At 60.1% G+C, this 17,294-nt stretch overlaps 1 protein-coding gene across 3 annotated transcripts in view; it reads right to left on the bottom strand.

Moving 5' to 3' along the window:
- BCAR1 (BCAR1 scaffold protein, Cas family member) overlaps nt 1–15,446 on the bottom strand; it is a 39,712-nt gene extending 24,266 nt beyond the window's left edge. Inside the window, exon 1 of one of the 3 annotated variants that reach the window (XM_073307054.1) lies at nt 15,280–15,446. In XM_073307054.1, coding sequence (XP_073163155.1) covers nt 15,280–15,291 — 12 coding nt within the window. In that variant the 5' untranslated portion in view covers nt 15,292–15,446. The remainder of the gene's footprint in view (nt 1–15,279) is intronic. The other 2 variants (XM_073307053.1, XM_073307055.1) reach the window with 2 other exon arrangements.
- Between the last annotated feature and the right edge of the window lie 1,848 nt (nt 15,447–17,294).

The raw sequence follows: 17,294 nt of genomic DNA, 5'->3' as shown, positions 1-17,294 counted from the left end.
CAAATGAAAACACCTTTCACCCCTGGGGTCACTGCATCACCAACCAAAATCCACGAATTGGCCCCCCCAACCAGGCGTACAAATTGTTCCATTTTAGATAAGAAAAGCCAGGTTCTTTTCATTTGTCTTGTCTCAGAGCCTTCACGGCTCCCGCTCTCTCTGCCACCACGAAGACGGGACAGTTAATTATCTTTCTGAATGAAAGCTGACTCTCTTGGAATCACATGCTCCCAGGAGCTGGGGCTTTAAGACACCCCCAAAGACTGGCAGCACAGTATGGCTCAATACCCGCTCTGATTGCTGGAAAACCAGCAACAGCTGGGCTAGAACCCCTCTGGAGAATGGCAGGTGAGAGACAGAAAACTGGAAAGAGACAGCTGCAAAGGAACCTGCCAGAAGCCCCGTCTGTCCCCACCCGGATTTTCATGTGAGCGGCACTTACAACCAAGGCCAGGTTTTCGCCCCCAGCCCTCCACAGGCATTTAGCAATGAAGCATGCCACTCACCAGGAAGAGCACCCCATGCTCACCAGCTCACCCCTCCCCCAGCCTGACTTTCCTGCAGCTCGCCCATCGGAGCCACAGAAGGCTCCATGCCAGGCGGTGGTCACCAGCAGCTTGCCCTGGGTGCATCCTTGTATGAAAACAGATGGAAACAGAAATCCACGTCTAACTGGATGACCCGATGCTCTGCCAAGGAGATGGGGGGCGGGGGGTGTTGTTGTCTAAAGGGATGACCCCCAGTTATCTCAAAAGCACCACCCAGCCATCACTGAGTCCAGCCTCACATTCACTGCTGGGCCCTAGGGAAGAGTCATTACCTCTATGTAACAGACGGAGAAACTGAGGCACAGCAAGGGAAAGTGACTTGGCCGAGGTCACAGAGAACAACGGCTTCCCAGTGGAATAGGACTTCCCGTGGCTGCCCAGAGGGGTCTCCAGGTCCCGCCTGGGGGAAATTTCCTCCTCTCCCCCCCAGATGTCGGAAGTATGTCCCCCTCCCTTCCCCACAACCACCGCACCCCTGCCTGATCCTGCTGGCATCCCACACAGCAAAGCAACTGCTCCTAAAGGCCTCTGGAATTCAGTCCACTAGCCGAACCCCTGGATTTACGCCAGGGCTACCGGACTGGGAAGACTCAAACGCACCCTGTGCTGCCCTCCTTGGTGGAAGCTGCTGGCGCGACACCAGCCTTGGCAATGGTACCCCCAACCTGCCAGTCCTTCAGTTGCCCCGTGACCATTCACAGGTCCCTTGGAAAGGAAAAAATCCAGCCCAGGATTAACTGAGGGCATTTCGCTGGCACAAGGCCCAAGCACGGGTGGGGAGACCCTCCTGCTTGCAGCCCCGTGGAACAATGCATGTTTGTGCCAGGGATCAGCTCTGAGGCTGTTCCCTGGAGCCGGCAGCACGGTTGCTACGAGGAGCGGCACTGCTGGAATTAGAGCCCTGCGGAAACTGACACCACTGGTAGCCCCCAATGCCAGCCCTGGCACTGCTAACGCCAGAGTCACGCTGGAGCTCTCCCCCTGCTAATCGCTCCCCCTGACCATTGGGTCCCCCAGACGCCTTTGCTGGGGGCCTCCAGGCATATGACCCAAGTGTGTGTTATTAATGCTCCTGCCTCACAGCTTCTCTGGGGAACCACCGGCCAGCAGCAAGCCAGCCGCCCCCATGCCCCAAGCATGGCAGGGCACAAGCCTGGGCTCGTTGCCACCCTGCTGCGTCAGCCCCAGGGAAGGGAGCACGCATCTGCCCCTCAACAACAATCAGACTGGGTGAGGCCTGACCCATGGGGGCACCTCCTGCTGTTCAAAGGAAGGGGGAGAGAATGCAGGGAGTTCAACACCTTCCTGCACTCCAGCCCAGCCGGCAACTCTTTACTGCCCTGTTGGCAGACCCAGCAAAGGCAGCAGGGCAGGCTGGGCTCTGACTAGCAGCCTGGGCACAGCAGGGAAGGGCACAAGAGCAGTTCACACAGGCGAGAGGGGATGGCTGATCAACTCGCTGCCATGGGGCGGGCAGGCTGAGGACACGTAGCCCTGGCAGCATCTGTTCCGGCCTTGCAGTCTGCGATGAATGGGGACCCTCTCCCACCCTCTGGGCAGCAAAGGCTGCAGGTCACGTCTCCTGCACTCCTGTGTGGAGAGGCTTGGAGCGTGCCAGGCAGGGCCATGCCACGTGCCACAGTTTGAGAGCGGAGCAGTTATGCCTGTGGGTGAGTAGGCCTTTTGGGTGGGAGCAGGCTGGTAGGCGCCTGGCCAGAAACACAGAGAGAAAAGCCCCAAGGACATTTCACGTAGAACAACAAAACGGCTGTTTGTAGAGCAACCTCCTGGATCCGGGAGCCAGACGCGGCCCAGTCACACACTGAAGAACTGCTCCCTGCCCATCCCCAGCTTGCGATTGGTGGAGAATTGGACATTAGCCACCGGATCACTGCTCATTCGCTGTAACGGCCTCTTCCCTACCCTCTCACTGGCCAGCCAGGAGGGCTCCCGGCCTGGATCTGCGGTGGGCCATGCTCTACATGTTAGGAGGGTGATTTATTACGACAACATGGGAAACCGCCATGCCATGACAGCGTGACTGCTGAGCCCCCGGGAATGGGCAGCACAACCCAGGTGCACCTGCTCTGTGCAGCCCGAACTCCCACTGGCTGGCCCTGGGCTTGCCGGCAAGCCAAGGACGGGGATTCTGGGCATTCGGTCTCTTCCTGGGTGGCTGCGCTGTCCTGAGGGGCATCACGGGGCAGCCAGTGAATGAGCAATAGGGAGGAATGGATGTTGCTGAGGATCCTGTGTCCGTATCAACTCGATGGAGGAGAAAACTGGAAATCCCAGCAGGACTTGGCCTGAGCTGCCTTTGCTAGCAGAGGGTGGCAAATCAGAGTCTGATGCCCTCTCTCGCCACTACCTTTGGCGAGGCGGAAACGGCCATGTTCCATTCTGCACAGGCCCCCTCTGCTTTGGCTGCCACAAGGGACCAGTTTGATGCCAACTGTGGCGGTGAAGGTCTCAGTGACAGGGATCTGCTCCGAGACCCTCCCCACTCGTGACACACAGCCTGGAAGCCCAGCTGCCCTGGGCTGGATCTCAGTCCTGACCTGGCTTGGAGGAGCTCTGGAATTCATCACCAACCCTGCAAGTCAGCCAGTCCCAGAGGTAGGGACAGTTCTTACCAGGATGATCCTACCTGACCCAGAGACAGCACCCAGCAAAGCTGGGCACAGAGCTCCACCTGGGGCAGCGCCAGACGTTCACGACGCAGCTCAACTCCCCAGCCCTTGGCTGGCCCCATAGCAGCCCCTCCCCATGGTGAGCTGGACCAGCAACTAACCTGCTTCAACCAGCTGGTCTGTTTGTGCCACAGGGCTTGTCCAGTAGCTCTCAAAAGAGGAGCATCTGCAGCCCTGCAGGGAAATCCTTCACCTCTTCCTCCTTGCTCGGGTGCATTCATTCTCTGGCCCAGGACAAGCCTGGGGCACAGAACACTGCTGGGCAGAAGCTCCAAGCTCTGCTGGATGGCTGCATCAGGCGAGGCCTGAGGCACGCCTGAGCCCCACAGGGCTGTTTGCTAAGCAGTTTTGAGGATTCCCCCTGTGCTGCCGACCCAAAGCCAACTGGTGTCACTCCCAGACACAGCCGGGCGAAGGCAGCCAGACGCTGGGGCGCGGAATCCACTTGGGAGTCACTGCAGGGAGTCGGGGCCAGGTGCAAGGCTGGATTAACTTTTTTTGGGCCCAGCGCCCAACATATTTGTGGGCCCCCTTGGGAGCAATATGGCATGGGGTGGGGTGGGGGGGTCGGTCCCCAGAGCGAGGGGCCGGCCGGGGACAATGAGGCAGGCCACGGCATGGCAGGAGCAGCCGCGCTCCGTGCAGCCCAGCAAGAGGGCACCATTTACATACTTACAGCCACAGACGCACACTGCCACGCCCAGCCCTGTGCTGCCAGCCTGCCCAGTGCCCTGCCCTTATGCCCAGCACCCTCTCGCCCAGAGACCTCCAGCCACAGATCCCTATGCCCAGCACCCCCTCACTGAGACCTGACCCTATGCCCAGCATCCCCCACCCAGAGAGGTTCCCTGCTGGCCTCTGACCAAAACTGCACAGTGCCCTGCACACCACACTGCCCGCCCAGCGCCCCCCGCACTGCCCAGCGCCCCCCTCATTCCGCACACAATATTTTAAAATTCCGCAATTTTTTTTTGCCAATAAATCTGGAAGCTCCAGCCTGGCAGTGAGGAGCAGAGGCCACCGGTTGCATGGAGGTGGGAGATCACCCTGCAGCCTCCCCCAGCCCTGGGACAGGGACTGGGCAGTGAGGCTGCACCCGACCCTGACACAGCGAAAGGGCCAGGCCTGCCCCAGAAACACCCTGGAGCCCTGCCCCTCTGCGCCAGGCGCACCAGGGTGGGTGAGCAGGCTCAGCCCAGCAGCAGGATCCGAGTGCAGAGGGACTTAGTGGGGGGGGATCCAGGTGGGGGTGAGAGGTTTCTGTGTGGGGCAATCTGGGTGCGGGCAGCTCAGTGGGGGATCTGGATGCACAGGGAATGTCCCAGGTGCAGGGGCCGTGGGACTCTGCAGGGGCTTCCAAGTGAAGGTGGTTGGGGCTCAGCGGGGGGTATCTAGGTGTGGGGAGCTCAGCTGGGGGGTCTGGGTGCAGGGGAGGTGGGGTTCATTTGGGTGGGGGTCCTAGTGCAGCTGGTGGGACTCAGTGGGAGTGTGTGGGGGGCTCATCCCAGTGGTCCAGGTGCAGGGGAGATGGGGCTTGTCAGGGTGGGGGTGTGATGGGCCTGCTTAATGGGGGAGTCCCAGTTGCTGCTGATGGGATGTTGCATGCCGGGCTCCCGCTTCCCATACCACCTGTCCCTTCCCCACCACTCCGTCCCCCTCCCACCCACTTCCTTCCCCCTCCCCCCTGCTTCCATCCCCACCGCTCCATCCCCTCCCCAGCCTGCTCCCTGCCACGCCCCACAGGGGTCACTCTCTGTCACACCGAAAACAGGGGGCTCCCAACGCGCGGGGGGAGGAGGCTCACCCAGCAGGAGGCCGAGACGCTGGGGTCCAGCTGCAAAGTCAGTGGAGCAACACCCTCTTTTTTCAGCTGGGCAACTCGGCACTCACAGAAGGGGGGGCAGTGGCATGTGACCCTGTGTGCCCCCCACACCTTCCTCTGTTTGGGGGCAATGCCCACAGGCATTCCCAGTCCCCCCGCTCCTCCCAAGGGCTGCTTCCCTTTTCTTCTCCCTCACTTTCTAAAAGGAAGCAAAGAAATCTGCAGGGGGACCTGTTTTCATTTCTCCAGGAGTACCCGACACAGACCCCCGCAGTGCCCAAAGCGCCCACACACACAGACCCCTGCCCCAGATCCCCCTGAGACCCACTCCCCCACACCCTGCCTGTCCCCCAGCCACACTCACCTCCTGCTGGGAAGCGACTATGTCCATGTGTGGGCTGAGACAGCAGCACAGCTGGGGCTGGTCGGGGATCGCTCTGGCCCCTCAGGAGCAGTGCAATCAGCCAGGACAAAGCAGGAGTGGGGCCTGCCTGGGCCGGGCTCCCTCAGGACCCACTTGCCTGGAGGGGCCAACCAAGACCCATGCATTGCCCAAGACAGCCCTGCCCATGCCCTGGTCCCAAGCAGATTGGCCTGGGGAGGTGGGCAAGGCCCCACAGATGGCAGGCAGCAGAGACTGCCTAAGCCAGAGCCATGCTGGAGAGTGGATCAGATCACTGGGACGTGAGCCCCAGAAGCCCGCCCAACCCAGCTGCACTACTGGCCCCACACTCAGGGGCCAGAAGTGGGGAGGCAGGTGAAGAGGAGTCAGCATTGGGTGGGGCCTCGGGGCAGAGTGGGGAGGGGAGTTGGGGCCACGGTCCTGACACCAGGGCCCCTTCTGAGTGTGGGCCCGGCACCATGGAGCCACTGATGCCATGGTAAAGCCAACACTGGCCAAATGTACCCCTTTCCTGAGACACCAACAACGGGGAAACACAAGAAGGGTGAAGGCAGCCTGGCCTAGTGGACAGAGCAGTCGGCTGGGACTTGAAAAGCCTGGGTTCTATTCCCAACTCTGCTGGGTGAGCACAGGCAAGTCACTTCCCCGCTGTGTCTCAGTTTCCCCAGCTGTAAAATGGAGATGACACTGACCCCCAGCAAAGTGCACTGAGATTAATGCAGAGCAATAGTCAAGGATGATTATTTTCCCCAGGATGGCTAAGGAACCGTTTTCAGCTCCCCAGATGCATGGTGCTGGGATCCACCCCAATTCTCAGAGATCCCAGCACTAACAGACACAGACACCCTCACAGCCAATGCTCATCGGGCACAACACCACGCCCCTCCCTGGGATGGAGCTACATGGGACGCCAGCGTTGGCAAGCCCGGTTCACACGCTCAGAGACTTGCCCAAGGTCACAGGTGAGTCAATGGCAGAGCTGGGACCAGAGGCCAGGTTGGCTCCTAGCTGGCTGGGCCACATGGCCACCCAAACACTGCTGGCTGTCTCAGAGCAGGGACAAACTCACAGGCTGTAAATCCTCCACCTGCTAAGCCAGCCAGCCAGTCCCTCTGCTAGGGGAGTCCCCCTCACCTCCGAGTTCAGGCGAGGGGCCTCAATATGCCACACCGCTGGGCTGGTCCCAACCCAATGAGGGTAACCCAGGGCCTCTGCCATCCCCTTCCCCGCATAAGATGGGGCTGCAGGCCCTGAACACAGCAGCCATATGACAGGACTGGAAGCTTCCCAGGAGGAGAACACTACTGCACTCGTGGTAACGGGGCAGAAGGAACCCATGGGAAAGACCTGAGCCTCCACTGGGTTTGGTATCATAACAATTCCCCCACTGTCAAGACTTGAAGGTTGTCATGGCGCTGCCCGCCCTAGCCACTCAGGACATGCTGGGCGCAGTGGTGAGAGAAGCCAGAATCTCCTGCACAGGACTCTGCCACTTGAGCTACAGGAAACTCTCCACTAGCCATTAGCAGTATAGGGCCTATGGCATATTGCCAAACAGGCCCAATTCTGGACACTAGAGGGCAGTAGCGCACACAATCCAGTAGCAGCTTGGGGCTCAGCCCAGTGCTATGACCCTCGGGGAGGTCTGTTACCTTCATAATGGCATTTCCTTTCCCCACTCTACCACTCCCATGACTGGTTTCTAGCCCTTCCCTTGGGCACCGAGCTGCAGAGAACCCCTTTGCTGACCACGCCCAGGTGATGCCCCTGCCCCTTCAGGGTGCTCATAGTGGCTGCCAGGTGGGGACGAAGGACTGAAGAGCCTATTGTGCCGTGCTAGGGGCGGCAGCAGAGGGTCTGGGCCTATCTCAGAGGCAGGCTTGAGCAGAGGGAAACTCAGAGCAACGGTGTCTTGGGCTGCCCTTAGCTTGCCCAGCCCCACCAGGGCGATTCAGCCCCCAACGAAGGACTCCAGTTGGGTGCATGTGTGGGGCGCCTGCGGGTGGGTGGGTTCATGTGCGTCTTGCTTTGCAATGATGACAAGTGAGGCCCAAATCATTCCAAACCCTGGCAACTGATCTGCCCCCTTCCGGAGCTGGTGTCTGGGGGGTACCCACTGCAAGGGGCCAGGCCTCACTATCCCTATGAGCACCCACTGGTGCCCTGGCCTGCTCCCAGTGGGATCACACATGGACCGAACCACATGCCGGTGACCAGGTTGGCCTAGTGCTGGCAGCGTGGCCAGGTCCCCTCTACACAAGTGTTTCCCTGTGTTGTAAGTGGCTCCCCGGACTCAGCTCTAGAGATGGGATCTAACAACGCTCTGGGTCTGATCAGGGGTTTCTCCGAGCCCTTGATTGTCTCCCCGGGGGCAGGTGAGGGCAGGTACCCCCCGGACACCAGGCTGGCTCCAGCTGCCAGGCCACTGGGAGATCCGCAGTCACGATACAACCTCCTGCTGCAAGGCCACCTCCGGACATGACTGCCTTTCACCCAGCGGGATCCAGGAGCAGCCTGCGAGCCAGGTTCATTGGCTAACGCAGCCCACCCTGGGTAGATGGGACCCAGCAGCACCCCACGGTGCTGATCACAGCAGCCAAGCCACGTGCTCTTCCCATGGCAGCTGGGGAACCGTCCCAGCCCCTTGCAGGGCCCCTCTCCTCTGCCGCAGCAGGGCTGAGGCCAAAGTTCGGATGCTCCCAGAACAGTCTGGGCCCTGCTCTCTGTGTAGACACAGCACTGTATTCACCCTCCCCACTCCCCCCTGCATCTGACTGGCAGGAGGAGCCCAGCAGAGCAGCTGCTGCTGCTGCAGATTTATTGTCCTCCCCCATCGGCTGCTCCCTCCTCGTCCCCCACATACAAACACCTGCCACCAGAGCCACCCGCAAAGGCCCCCGCCCAGAGCACTAGCACAGCTGGGACTCCTGTGGGAGAGCGCCATCCGGTGGGCACTGCAGGCTGAGCTCACCCAGCCCCAGGTGCGCCCAGCTGATGTGAGCGAGGAGGCAGCCGGATGGGAGTGCCACCCCCCCACCGGCTCGTCCTGCCCAGACATGACCCTGGAGCTCAGCACGCCAGCTGCAGCAGGAGCTGTTCCTGCAGACAGGCCCTGCCCTGCGCCTGCAGGCTAGGAGCACGTGGAGCCTGGGTGCTGGGTCCCAGTGCCCACCGTGGGCAAGGCGTAGTCCAGCGCCAGGCAGGGAAGGGCCTCGGCAACTCCTGCTCAGGGATCCCCCTGGATTCTCTGCTCCCTCCCGGCTGCAGTTTGGCCGTGGGGGGTCTGCCAGGGGCGTCTTGCCCAGGTACCATTTGCCCCCACCCCAGCAGCACCCAGTCCCAGCTGCCGCACACAGAGATGGGGGAGCCAAGTCTCTGATCACCCATGCCTGGGGATGCCCTGGCACGAGTGGGCTCACACCCACAGCCACATTCACTGCCTGGAGTTGAGCCCTCCAGGAGCCCTGGGCTTCGTTCAGACACTGCTGCCCAGGGGTGGGACCCTTGTGTAGGAAAGGCTGCTCCCCCCATTACCCCTCCGGGACTGGGGCAACCCTGGCCTGCAGTCTGCTCACCATCACGCCATCAGAGTATGTCCCTCTCAGGGATAGGAGCGGGCAGCCGCCAGGTGTCTGGGCAGCCACTGTGTGCAAGGGGCAGAGCACTCCCCCCGAACTAGGCCCGTCACACGAGCTGCGGCCCGTCACTGCAGCAGCAGCACCTGCAAGGAGGCTCTAGTGGAGATCTTCGCAAAGAGGCTTGTGAGCTGTGTGGGCTGCCTCCCCTCCCCTCCCCGCCCCTGAGGACAGAGCAGTCCCAGGAGCTGCTCTGCCCTTTGCTCCTTGGCCTCCGTACCTGGTCTCTTCACCCTCTGCCCCCAGCGCTGGGTCCACCAGGGCCTATCTTGCACTGTCCCACACCAGGTGTGTCCTGTCCCACACCACAGCAGACGCTGAGCTCCGCCTCCCCACGCCTGCCCTCTGGCCATTGCCCCCCTAGACCACAGCAGAGCCTGCCCTGACCAGGTGACCTCCTGCCTTATGAGACTGGCCCAAAGTACCTCCCAGTGGCCTCAGCTCAGCTCCACCACCTCTGGCAAGTGACCAGGTGAGGGTCCAACACAGCGCATAAACCCTCAAGTGCTCACTTATCTATGGTATTTATCTGGCCCCTACTACCACAGCACCTGAGCCCATATGTAACCTCCCAAACCCCTAGGAGGCAGGCCCATGCTATTACCCTCTGTCATAACCATACAGCTAAGGGTAGCATAAAATCCCTCCTTTACCTGTAAGGTGTTAAGAAGCTCAGATAACCTGGTTGGCACCTGACCAAAAGGACCAATAAGGGGAGAATATACTTTCAAATCTGTGGGGGAAGATTTTTGTTCTGTGTTTCTGTGTGTTCTCTCTGAGTCAGCGAGGAACCAGGGCAGGGAAAATACATCTCTTAAAGCCATACCTGAACTAAGCATCTAAGACTACAAATTGTAAGTAATAGGAAGGAAATACATTAGATTATCTTTTGTTTTAGCTTGTGAATTTTCCCTGTGCTAAGAGGGAGGTTTATCCCTGTTTTTTGTAACTTTGAAGTTTTGCCTAGAGAGGAATCCTCTATGTTTTAAATCTTATTACCCTGTAAAGTTACCTTCCACCCTGATTTTACAGAGGTGTTTCTTTTACTTTTTCTTTATAATAAAGTTCTGTTTTTTAAGAATCTGATGGGTTTTTAGCGTCCTAAAAACCCAAGGGTCTGGTCTGTGCTCACCTTGTTTACCTATCTGGTTGGTAGATTATTCTCAAGCCTCCCCAGGAAAGGGAGTGAAGGGGCTTGGGGGGATATTTTAGGGAAACAGGAACTCCAAGTGGTCCTTTTCCTGAATCTTTGTCTAACTCACTTGGTGGTGGCAGCAGTACTCATCCAAGGACAGGGAAGCATTTGTGCCTTGGGGAAGTTTTTAACCTAAGCTGGTAGAAATAAGCTTAGGGGGTCTTTCATGAGGGTCCCCACATCTGTACCCCACAGTTCAGCGGGGGGAGGGAACCCTGACACCATCTGTAGCAAAGGGACAACTCACCGGTGCAGCGCCTCCTGCTGATCATCTAGGAATTAGCTCTTTTCCAGCTTACAGCACGCCCTCTGCAGGTTGGTGTCTCGCCTGCCGCTGGCCCTGTGTCCCTCCCAGACCCCTGTGCCCTTTACCCTGGTGTTCTGCCCCAGCAGTACCCCTATACTCTAGGTCTCCCCTCCCAGGCAAACCCCCAACCCTCTAAATCCACCTTGCCTCAGTGGCTACTGCCAGTCATCATCTAGCCCCCCGCTCACTGGGGCAGACTGCAGTCTGTAATGGCCACTCATCATTGGCAAGGGGGTAGGACCTGCTGCCTTTGCCTATCCCAGGCTACACCTCTGCAGCCCCAGTACCTCCATAGGCCTTCAACAAGGCCTGCAGTCAGGGGAGTTGCCAGGCTGGAGCTCCTCTTGCCCTTTTCCCCAGCACTCCCCTTCTTCAGGTACCTTGCTCCCAGGCAGCTAGCCCTTCCCACTCCAGGGCTACAGTGAGACTCCTCCAACTTCTGACCCACATCCCTTTTATCAGGCCAGCTGGGACCTAATTGAGCTGGCCACAGCTGTGGCTGCTTCCCCAATCAGCCTAGCTTTTCCCTGCCACAGCCCTCTCCAGGCCAGCTTTTAACCCGTTTTACTGGAGTGGGGCAGCTGCCCCCCCGCTACACCCTGATTGTTCAGATGGGGAAACTGAGGCACAGAGCAGCTAAGTGACTTGACCAGGGTCACCCAGGTAGTTGGTGGCAGAACAGGGATTTGAACCCAGGTCTCCCAAGTCCCAGTCTGGGACACTAAGCCACTGTGCCATCCTTCCTCACCAAGACTGGCTCTCCCTGGCTGTCTGGTGAAGACTAGCCACACTGGTTGCCTTCTCTGAGGGGTCTGCCATGAGCCCTACCCAGAGATTGGAAGCAAGCCCCACTGGGAGCTGCGCAGGGTAACCAATGAGACGAAGCGGGTGCTGCTCAGCCTCCAGTCAGGACCTGCCCAGGGCCCCACGCCAGCAATTTTAGGCTCTTGTGCAGCAGCTGCACCCTTGGGGCATACAAATGGCAGGTCCCTCCCCAGCCTGCACTGTGGTTCAGCCTCACACCCAGCACTCACCTCACCCTCCCTTGGGGCAGCCAGGAGAGCCAGGTCCTGGGAGCGACACTTTCCCAGCAAAGCGAAAGGCAGAGACACAGATAAGCTCAGCACTTGCCACGCCCTGTTCCTGGAACAACCCCACGCCACCTGGTTTTACAGCCACACACCACACACGGCAGCTGCTGGCAGCTGGCGAGGGCTAGTACAGCATGGAGGATGGGTCCAGCAATGGCTATTAGCCAAGATGGTCATCTGACATGAAAGGAGTCGCTCCCCTCCCCTGTACCCCATGCTCTGGGTGTCCCTAAATCTCCGACTGCCAAATGGTGGGACTGGACAACAGATCACTCAATGGCCCTGTTCTGTTCATGACCTCTGAAGCACCTGGCACTGGCCACTGTCAGAAGACAGGACACTGGGCTAGGTGGGCCATTGGTCTTCCCCAGTCTGGCCGCTCTCATGTTCTTAGCAGCCAACACGTGCCCTCTGACAGGCGTCTATCGTCTCTGCCCAGGCAGAAGAATGGATTCCATTTGGGGGACCATCAACTCAACAGGCCCCAAACTCCCCCTTCATTATTGGTGTGTATTATGGTAACAAGCGCATTCAGGGCTCCGTTGCGCTGGGCACTGTATGTACCCCCAGTGACAGACAGTCCTGGCCCCACAGAGCCTGCAATCTGAACAAGGCAAAACATGGGAGAAGAAATGGACCCAACTGGCAGAGCCAGGAGCAAACCCAGGCTCCCACCCCCTCCACCAGCCCACCCCACCTTTCCACTCACTAGGTGCTACTCGTTTGATCCTTCTTGCTCAAGCAAACCTTGGGCAAATCTGGGTGTGAAGGGGTTAAACAGAGAACTGCTAAACAGAGCAAGGGGACCAGTCAGTATATTAGCCACAAACTCCCAGACCGCAGAACTCCGCTCTGTGATGAGAGCCCATAGCGTGCCGTGTCACAGGAGCGCTGATCGGCAAGGGAGTGTACAGACCACTGCCCTGGGGGAAGATCCCGCTCACTAGGCCTGGCCCATGTGGGTTTGCATGGCTCAGCACCAGCCCAAGGTGCAGGCGCTGCCCCGAGGGGCATGCCACCTGCATGCCAGGGGAGCCGCTGCGGAAGGCAGGTGAGACAAGGGCAACTCTTCTCACAGTTTGCTAGCGCCGCATGGCTCCCTGCTCCGGCCGCCCCACTCAGCACTGCCTTGTAATCTGACATGAAAGGAGCTCACTCCGCTCTCCCAGCCCTGCACTGCACTCACACAGCCGGATCAGCTAGGCCTGGAGATCGCTGATTATCGGCTGGGTGAATCATTAACGACGTGCTCTGGGGCCGGCTGACGTGCACAGGCACAGCACTTACGCTCTCACACGAACCACCAGCCATGCCAGTTATTCACCCCCAGTTGGCCTCTTCCCAGGAACGGCTCCCTCCTTCCTCCTTCAGTTACCAATGGTAAACCTCGCCTTGGGAGGGCGAAATCTAGCACCCGTCCTTGATGGGCCTTGGGGCCCCACTGCCCCAAGTCTGCACAGTCCCAGGCTCCTGCTAGGCCCAGCTGTTCAGTTTTGGATGGTAAAATGCTTCTAGACCCCAGACTCCCAGCTCAGCTTGCCTGGTTCCAGGCCCGCCTCCTTGGCCCCTGTGGCCCAGTGAGGTCTGGGTGCTGCTGGGCCTGGGCCCTTGCTCCTGGGGCCAGCAACAGAGGGGCTGGGAGTGCCTTGTGGCACCCACTCCTGGCTGATTATGGGGTGGTGCTGAGCACCAGAGGGCACTCGCAGCCCAATGACAGGGAGCTGACGGTGGTGGGAAGGGCTCCCTGGGGGGCAGAGAGAAAAGGGGGGGGCAGGGTTTGAAGGGTAACCCAGGAACACACCAGCAGGGTGGGAGCGGGGAGCAATGCCCCCTGTTTAGAGTCTTGTGCTATCCCAGACGAGGCCGAGTCAGGGAGGGAGCACAGGCCAGTGGTGAGAGCAGGGCCTGGAAGTAAGGCACTTGGCCGGATGTGCTGCACAACCTCCGGGCAGGTCACTTCCTCTCCGAGCCGCAGGTCCCAATCTGTAAACCAGGGATACCGACCCTGACCCTCCCTATGGGGGAGATGAAGGTACTGAGTGTCATGGGAGAACATGACACACACAGTTAGCCCTGGAGGTGATCAGTTTGAGTCCTGGCCTCTCAGCCAAGATGGTGGCCATCACCTCGTTAAGAACTTTGAGATCCTGGGCTGGCAGGTGCTAGGTGCCAATGTTAGCCTGGGGCAGGGCAATGGTCCATACTGCTGCTGGGAGAGGGTATCCTATGGGGGAAATATGCCCCCTGGCCTCCCAGGTTAGCCCAGCTAATTGCCCATGTCACAGCCAGGTCACCTTCACCTGGGTCGGTCACCCAGGCTGTAAACCCACATCCACGGAGCGGACTGCAATGTTGGGCAGACAGCGCTGGGGCTTCCCATCCCAGACACACCCCTAGGGCAGGGGCAGCACCAAGCAAACCTGCACCCGCTGCTGCCACGGTAGCCAGCAGTCAGGACCCTAGCGCACTGCTGGCATGAGGCAGATACATGCAAGGGGCAAGTACAGCAGGTGCCTGCCCTGACACTGGGGGAGAGGAGCTCACGGGGGCAAAGGGGGCACCAAAGGGAGCAAATGGAGGGCTCTAGAGCAGGCCATGCCAGGTCCTCCAGGAACTGGCCTGAGACCCCAACAAACTCGTTACAGGGAGGTCCCTGAGCAGCCACAGGCCGGCAACAGCCTTGCCCAGGGGATTTAGCCACTGGTTTCTGTTTCAGATCTCCTTCAAAGGACAAAGGCGCAGCTCCACACCTCGGAAACACCGTCCCCCACCCCCTCCGGGCTGCTGGGCCAGATCCTGACCCCCGGCCCAGAAACCAGCCCCTGCCCGTAGCTGTGACAACTTCTCCGCAGCCCTGCCACTCGGAGCCCCCCACCGCGAGAAAAACCCAGCCCCCCGCACGCCCTCTGGCATGGCCGCACTAGAGCCAGCTGTGGATGGCTGACACCCAGGCGCCCGCGCTGGCCCCTGGCTTCGCCAGGGAGGCGGCCCGGGGCCAGCTCAGGATCCGCAGGAGCCACGCGGGGCGGCTCGTGCCACGTCGAGAGGGGCATGATCCGGGGCCGGCAGAGCCGATCCCGGGAATGTCCCGGACCGCAGCGGACAGGGCACAGCCCGGCCGGCCCCGCGGGCGCCGGCAACCGCAGGCAGCCTGGGGCCCCGGCCAGCGGGCGAGCCGGGAGCAGGAAACTCGCCGCGGCCTCGGGCTTCCCAGCGCCGGGGGGCTCCGCATTGTCCCCGCGGGGGGCGCAGGGGGCGGCGCCCGGCAGCTCCCTGCAGCTGGGTCCGGCTCCCCGGGGCGGGCGGGCGGGGCTGGGAATCCGCCTCCGCGCGGCGGCGTCCGCGGGCCGAGCTCCAGCCGCCCCAGCGCGACACCCCCGGGCCGCCGCGGGCGCTCTGGGGGCGCCGGGAGGCAGCGGGGATGGGCCCGGCGGGCGGGCAGAGAGGCCCCGTTCCGGGCACCCCCAGCCACCGACCCCAGCGCCAGCTCCAGCCGGGCTCCGGTCCGCTCCCCCGGCTGCGCAGCGGGCGGCTCCGGCCGGCCCCGGCCCCGGCCCCGGCGGGGCGGGGCGCAGGCCGGGCACTCACCAGGTAGTTCATCTTCCCCGGGCGGCCCCGGCAGGGCCCCGCCGGCCGCACAGCCGCGATCCCGGCGCTCGGCGCAGGCTGCCCGCCCCAGGCCCGTCAGCGCATCGTCCCGCGGGCCCAGGCGGCGCGGCCCGCCCGGCTCGGCTCGGCTCGGCAGCTCCGCACCGCAGCGCTCCCCCGGCCGACTGGCCGCCCGCGCCGGGCTGGCCAGGGAACTGCCCGCCTCCAGCGCCGCCCACCGCCGGCCGCGGCCGGGAGAGCGGGGGGCGGCGCCGAGCCCAGCGGGGGAGCCGAGCCGGGGAGCGCGCGCGCGTGTGTAAGAGAGAGACGGGCTGGGCGGGTGCGAGTGTGTGAGGGGGGCGGGGTTTGGGTGTGTATATGATTGACATGGGCTGGGCGTGTGAGTGATGGGTGGTGTGTGCGTGAGAGCGAGCGAGCGAGCGAGAGAGAGAGAGAGGGGCTGTGTGTGATAGGTGGGGTGTGCGCGTGTGTGAGAGAGATGGGATGTGTGAGTGTGACAGAGCCTGGGTGGTCAGAGCACTGGACCCGGACCCAGGAGATCGGGCTTTGATTCTTGGCTTTGACACACTGCCTGTGTAACCCTGGGCAAGTCATTCTGGCCGGGCTGGCTTACAAGTTTTACTGCTAGAATGATGCCAGAGGCGGCTGTGAGTTGTTACCACAATAATAATACTGGTAAAAGCCTCAGGGTGGACCCAGTTTTACCCATATAACGGACCTTATACCAGTGTGGTTCATACAGAAATTGCTCACTTGAATACCAGTCTAATTGTGTCCACATTAGTTGGAGTTTGTTGTAGCAATAAAACTTTCTGGTGCATACAAGTCCTTTGGGCCAGATTGGCACGTGTGGCTGGATTTTCCACAGCTCAGCTCTGAAATCAGAGCTGGATTTCCCAAAGTGCTTAGTGGCCAGCAGTTTCTACTGGGACACCTAGGGACAGATTTGATACCCCTTAGGAAAAACTGGCCTCTTATTGTGGTGCTCACTGGGAACTGAGGGAGGCTGAATATCCAGCTTCAGTTCAGCAAACCACTTACATATGGGCATCACTCGTAAAACATGAGAGTAATCTCCTTGGCTTCAATGCGTGCTTACAGCTACTCCCAGCATCCCTGCCCCATCCATAAAATGGGGATAATCCATTCTTTCTCCTGGCCTGTGACTACACCGTCTCGTAAGGGTAGACATTTTGTGCCCAGCATGATGAGATCAAGACCTAAGTTAGGGCCCTGAGACCATACTGAAAGATGTATACGAGTGATGATGACCACGGGGAAGCACGGCCCAGAAGAGAGAGGAACCAGTAGACGGGATAAGTGGGCTGTACGCCCAGCTCTTATTAATTGTATTACGATCGTGTCCAGAGCATGTGTGGTGCTGTACAAACATGCAGGAATGGATGGCCCGTGCTGTGAAGAGCTTGAAAGGGTCAGGGGAAAGGTACAACGTAGGAGGGAAGGTTGCATGGCAGACAGAATAGTGCTCTGGACCGGCGTTAGGAGACCTGGCTTCTCTTCCTGCTGTGCGACCCTGGGCAAGTTCTTTTCCCTCCTATGCTGTGTCTCTCCGGGCTCTTTGGAGCAGGGACTGTCTTATTGCTTGTTCCTACAGCACCCGGCACACCAGGGCCCTGACCCTAGGTGCTACCAGAATGTACACATGCAGCCCCCTGGGAATCTCTTTTCTCCATGAAAATTGGTGATGTAAATGAAACTGTTGTCACACTTGTAACAAGGATTTGGGTTTTGTCTCCCCGCCACCCCCCACAGCTGACGGGGGTGGGGTGGGGGGGGTTGGCAACAAACCAGAAGAAAAAATGGCTGCTGCTGCTGCTTTAAAAAAAAAAAAATCTGATGGCGGGGGGGGGGGGGAATGAAACCAGATTTTTTGTCCTCGAAGGTTGTCAGGGGAGAAGGAGGGAAATGCTCTCAGGGAAAGTGACCCACTGTCAGAAATGTCACTGGGCAAGACCACGCAATGCTTGGCAGCG

This window comes from Lepidochelys kempii, chromosome 12 (genome assembly GCF_965140265.1).
Source record: "Lepidochelys kempii isolate rLepKem1 chromosome 12, rLepKem1.hap2, whole genome shotgun sequence".
Classification (NCBI taxonomy): Eukaryota; Metazoa; Chordata; order Testudines; family Cheloniidae; genus Lepidochelys; species Lepidochelys kempii.
Note: the sequence above shows the minus strand (reverse complement) of the source record. Positions and strands in the feature narration are given on the sequence as shown.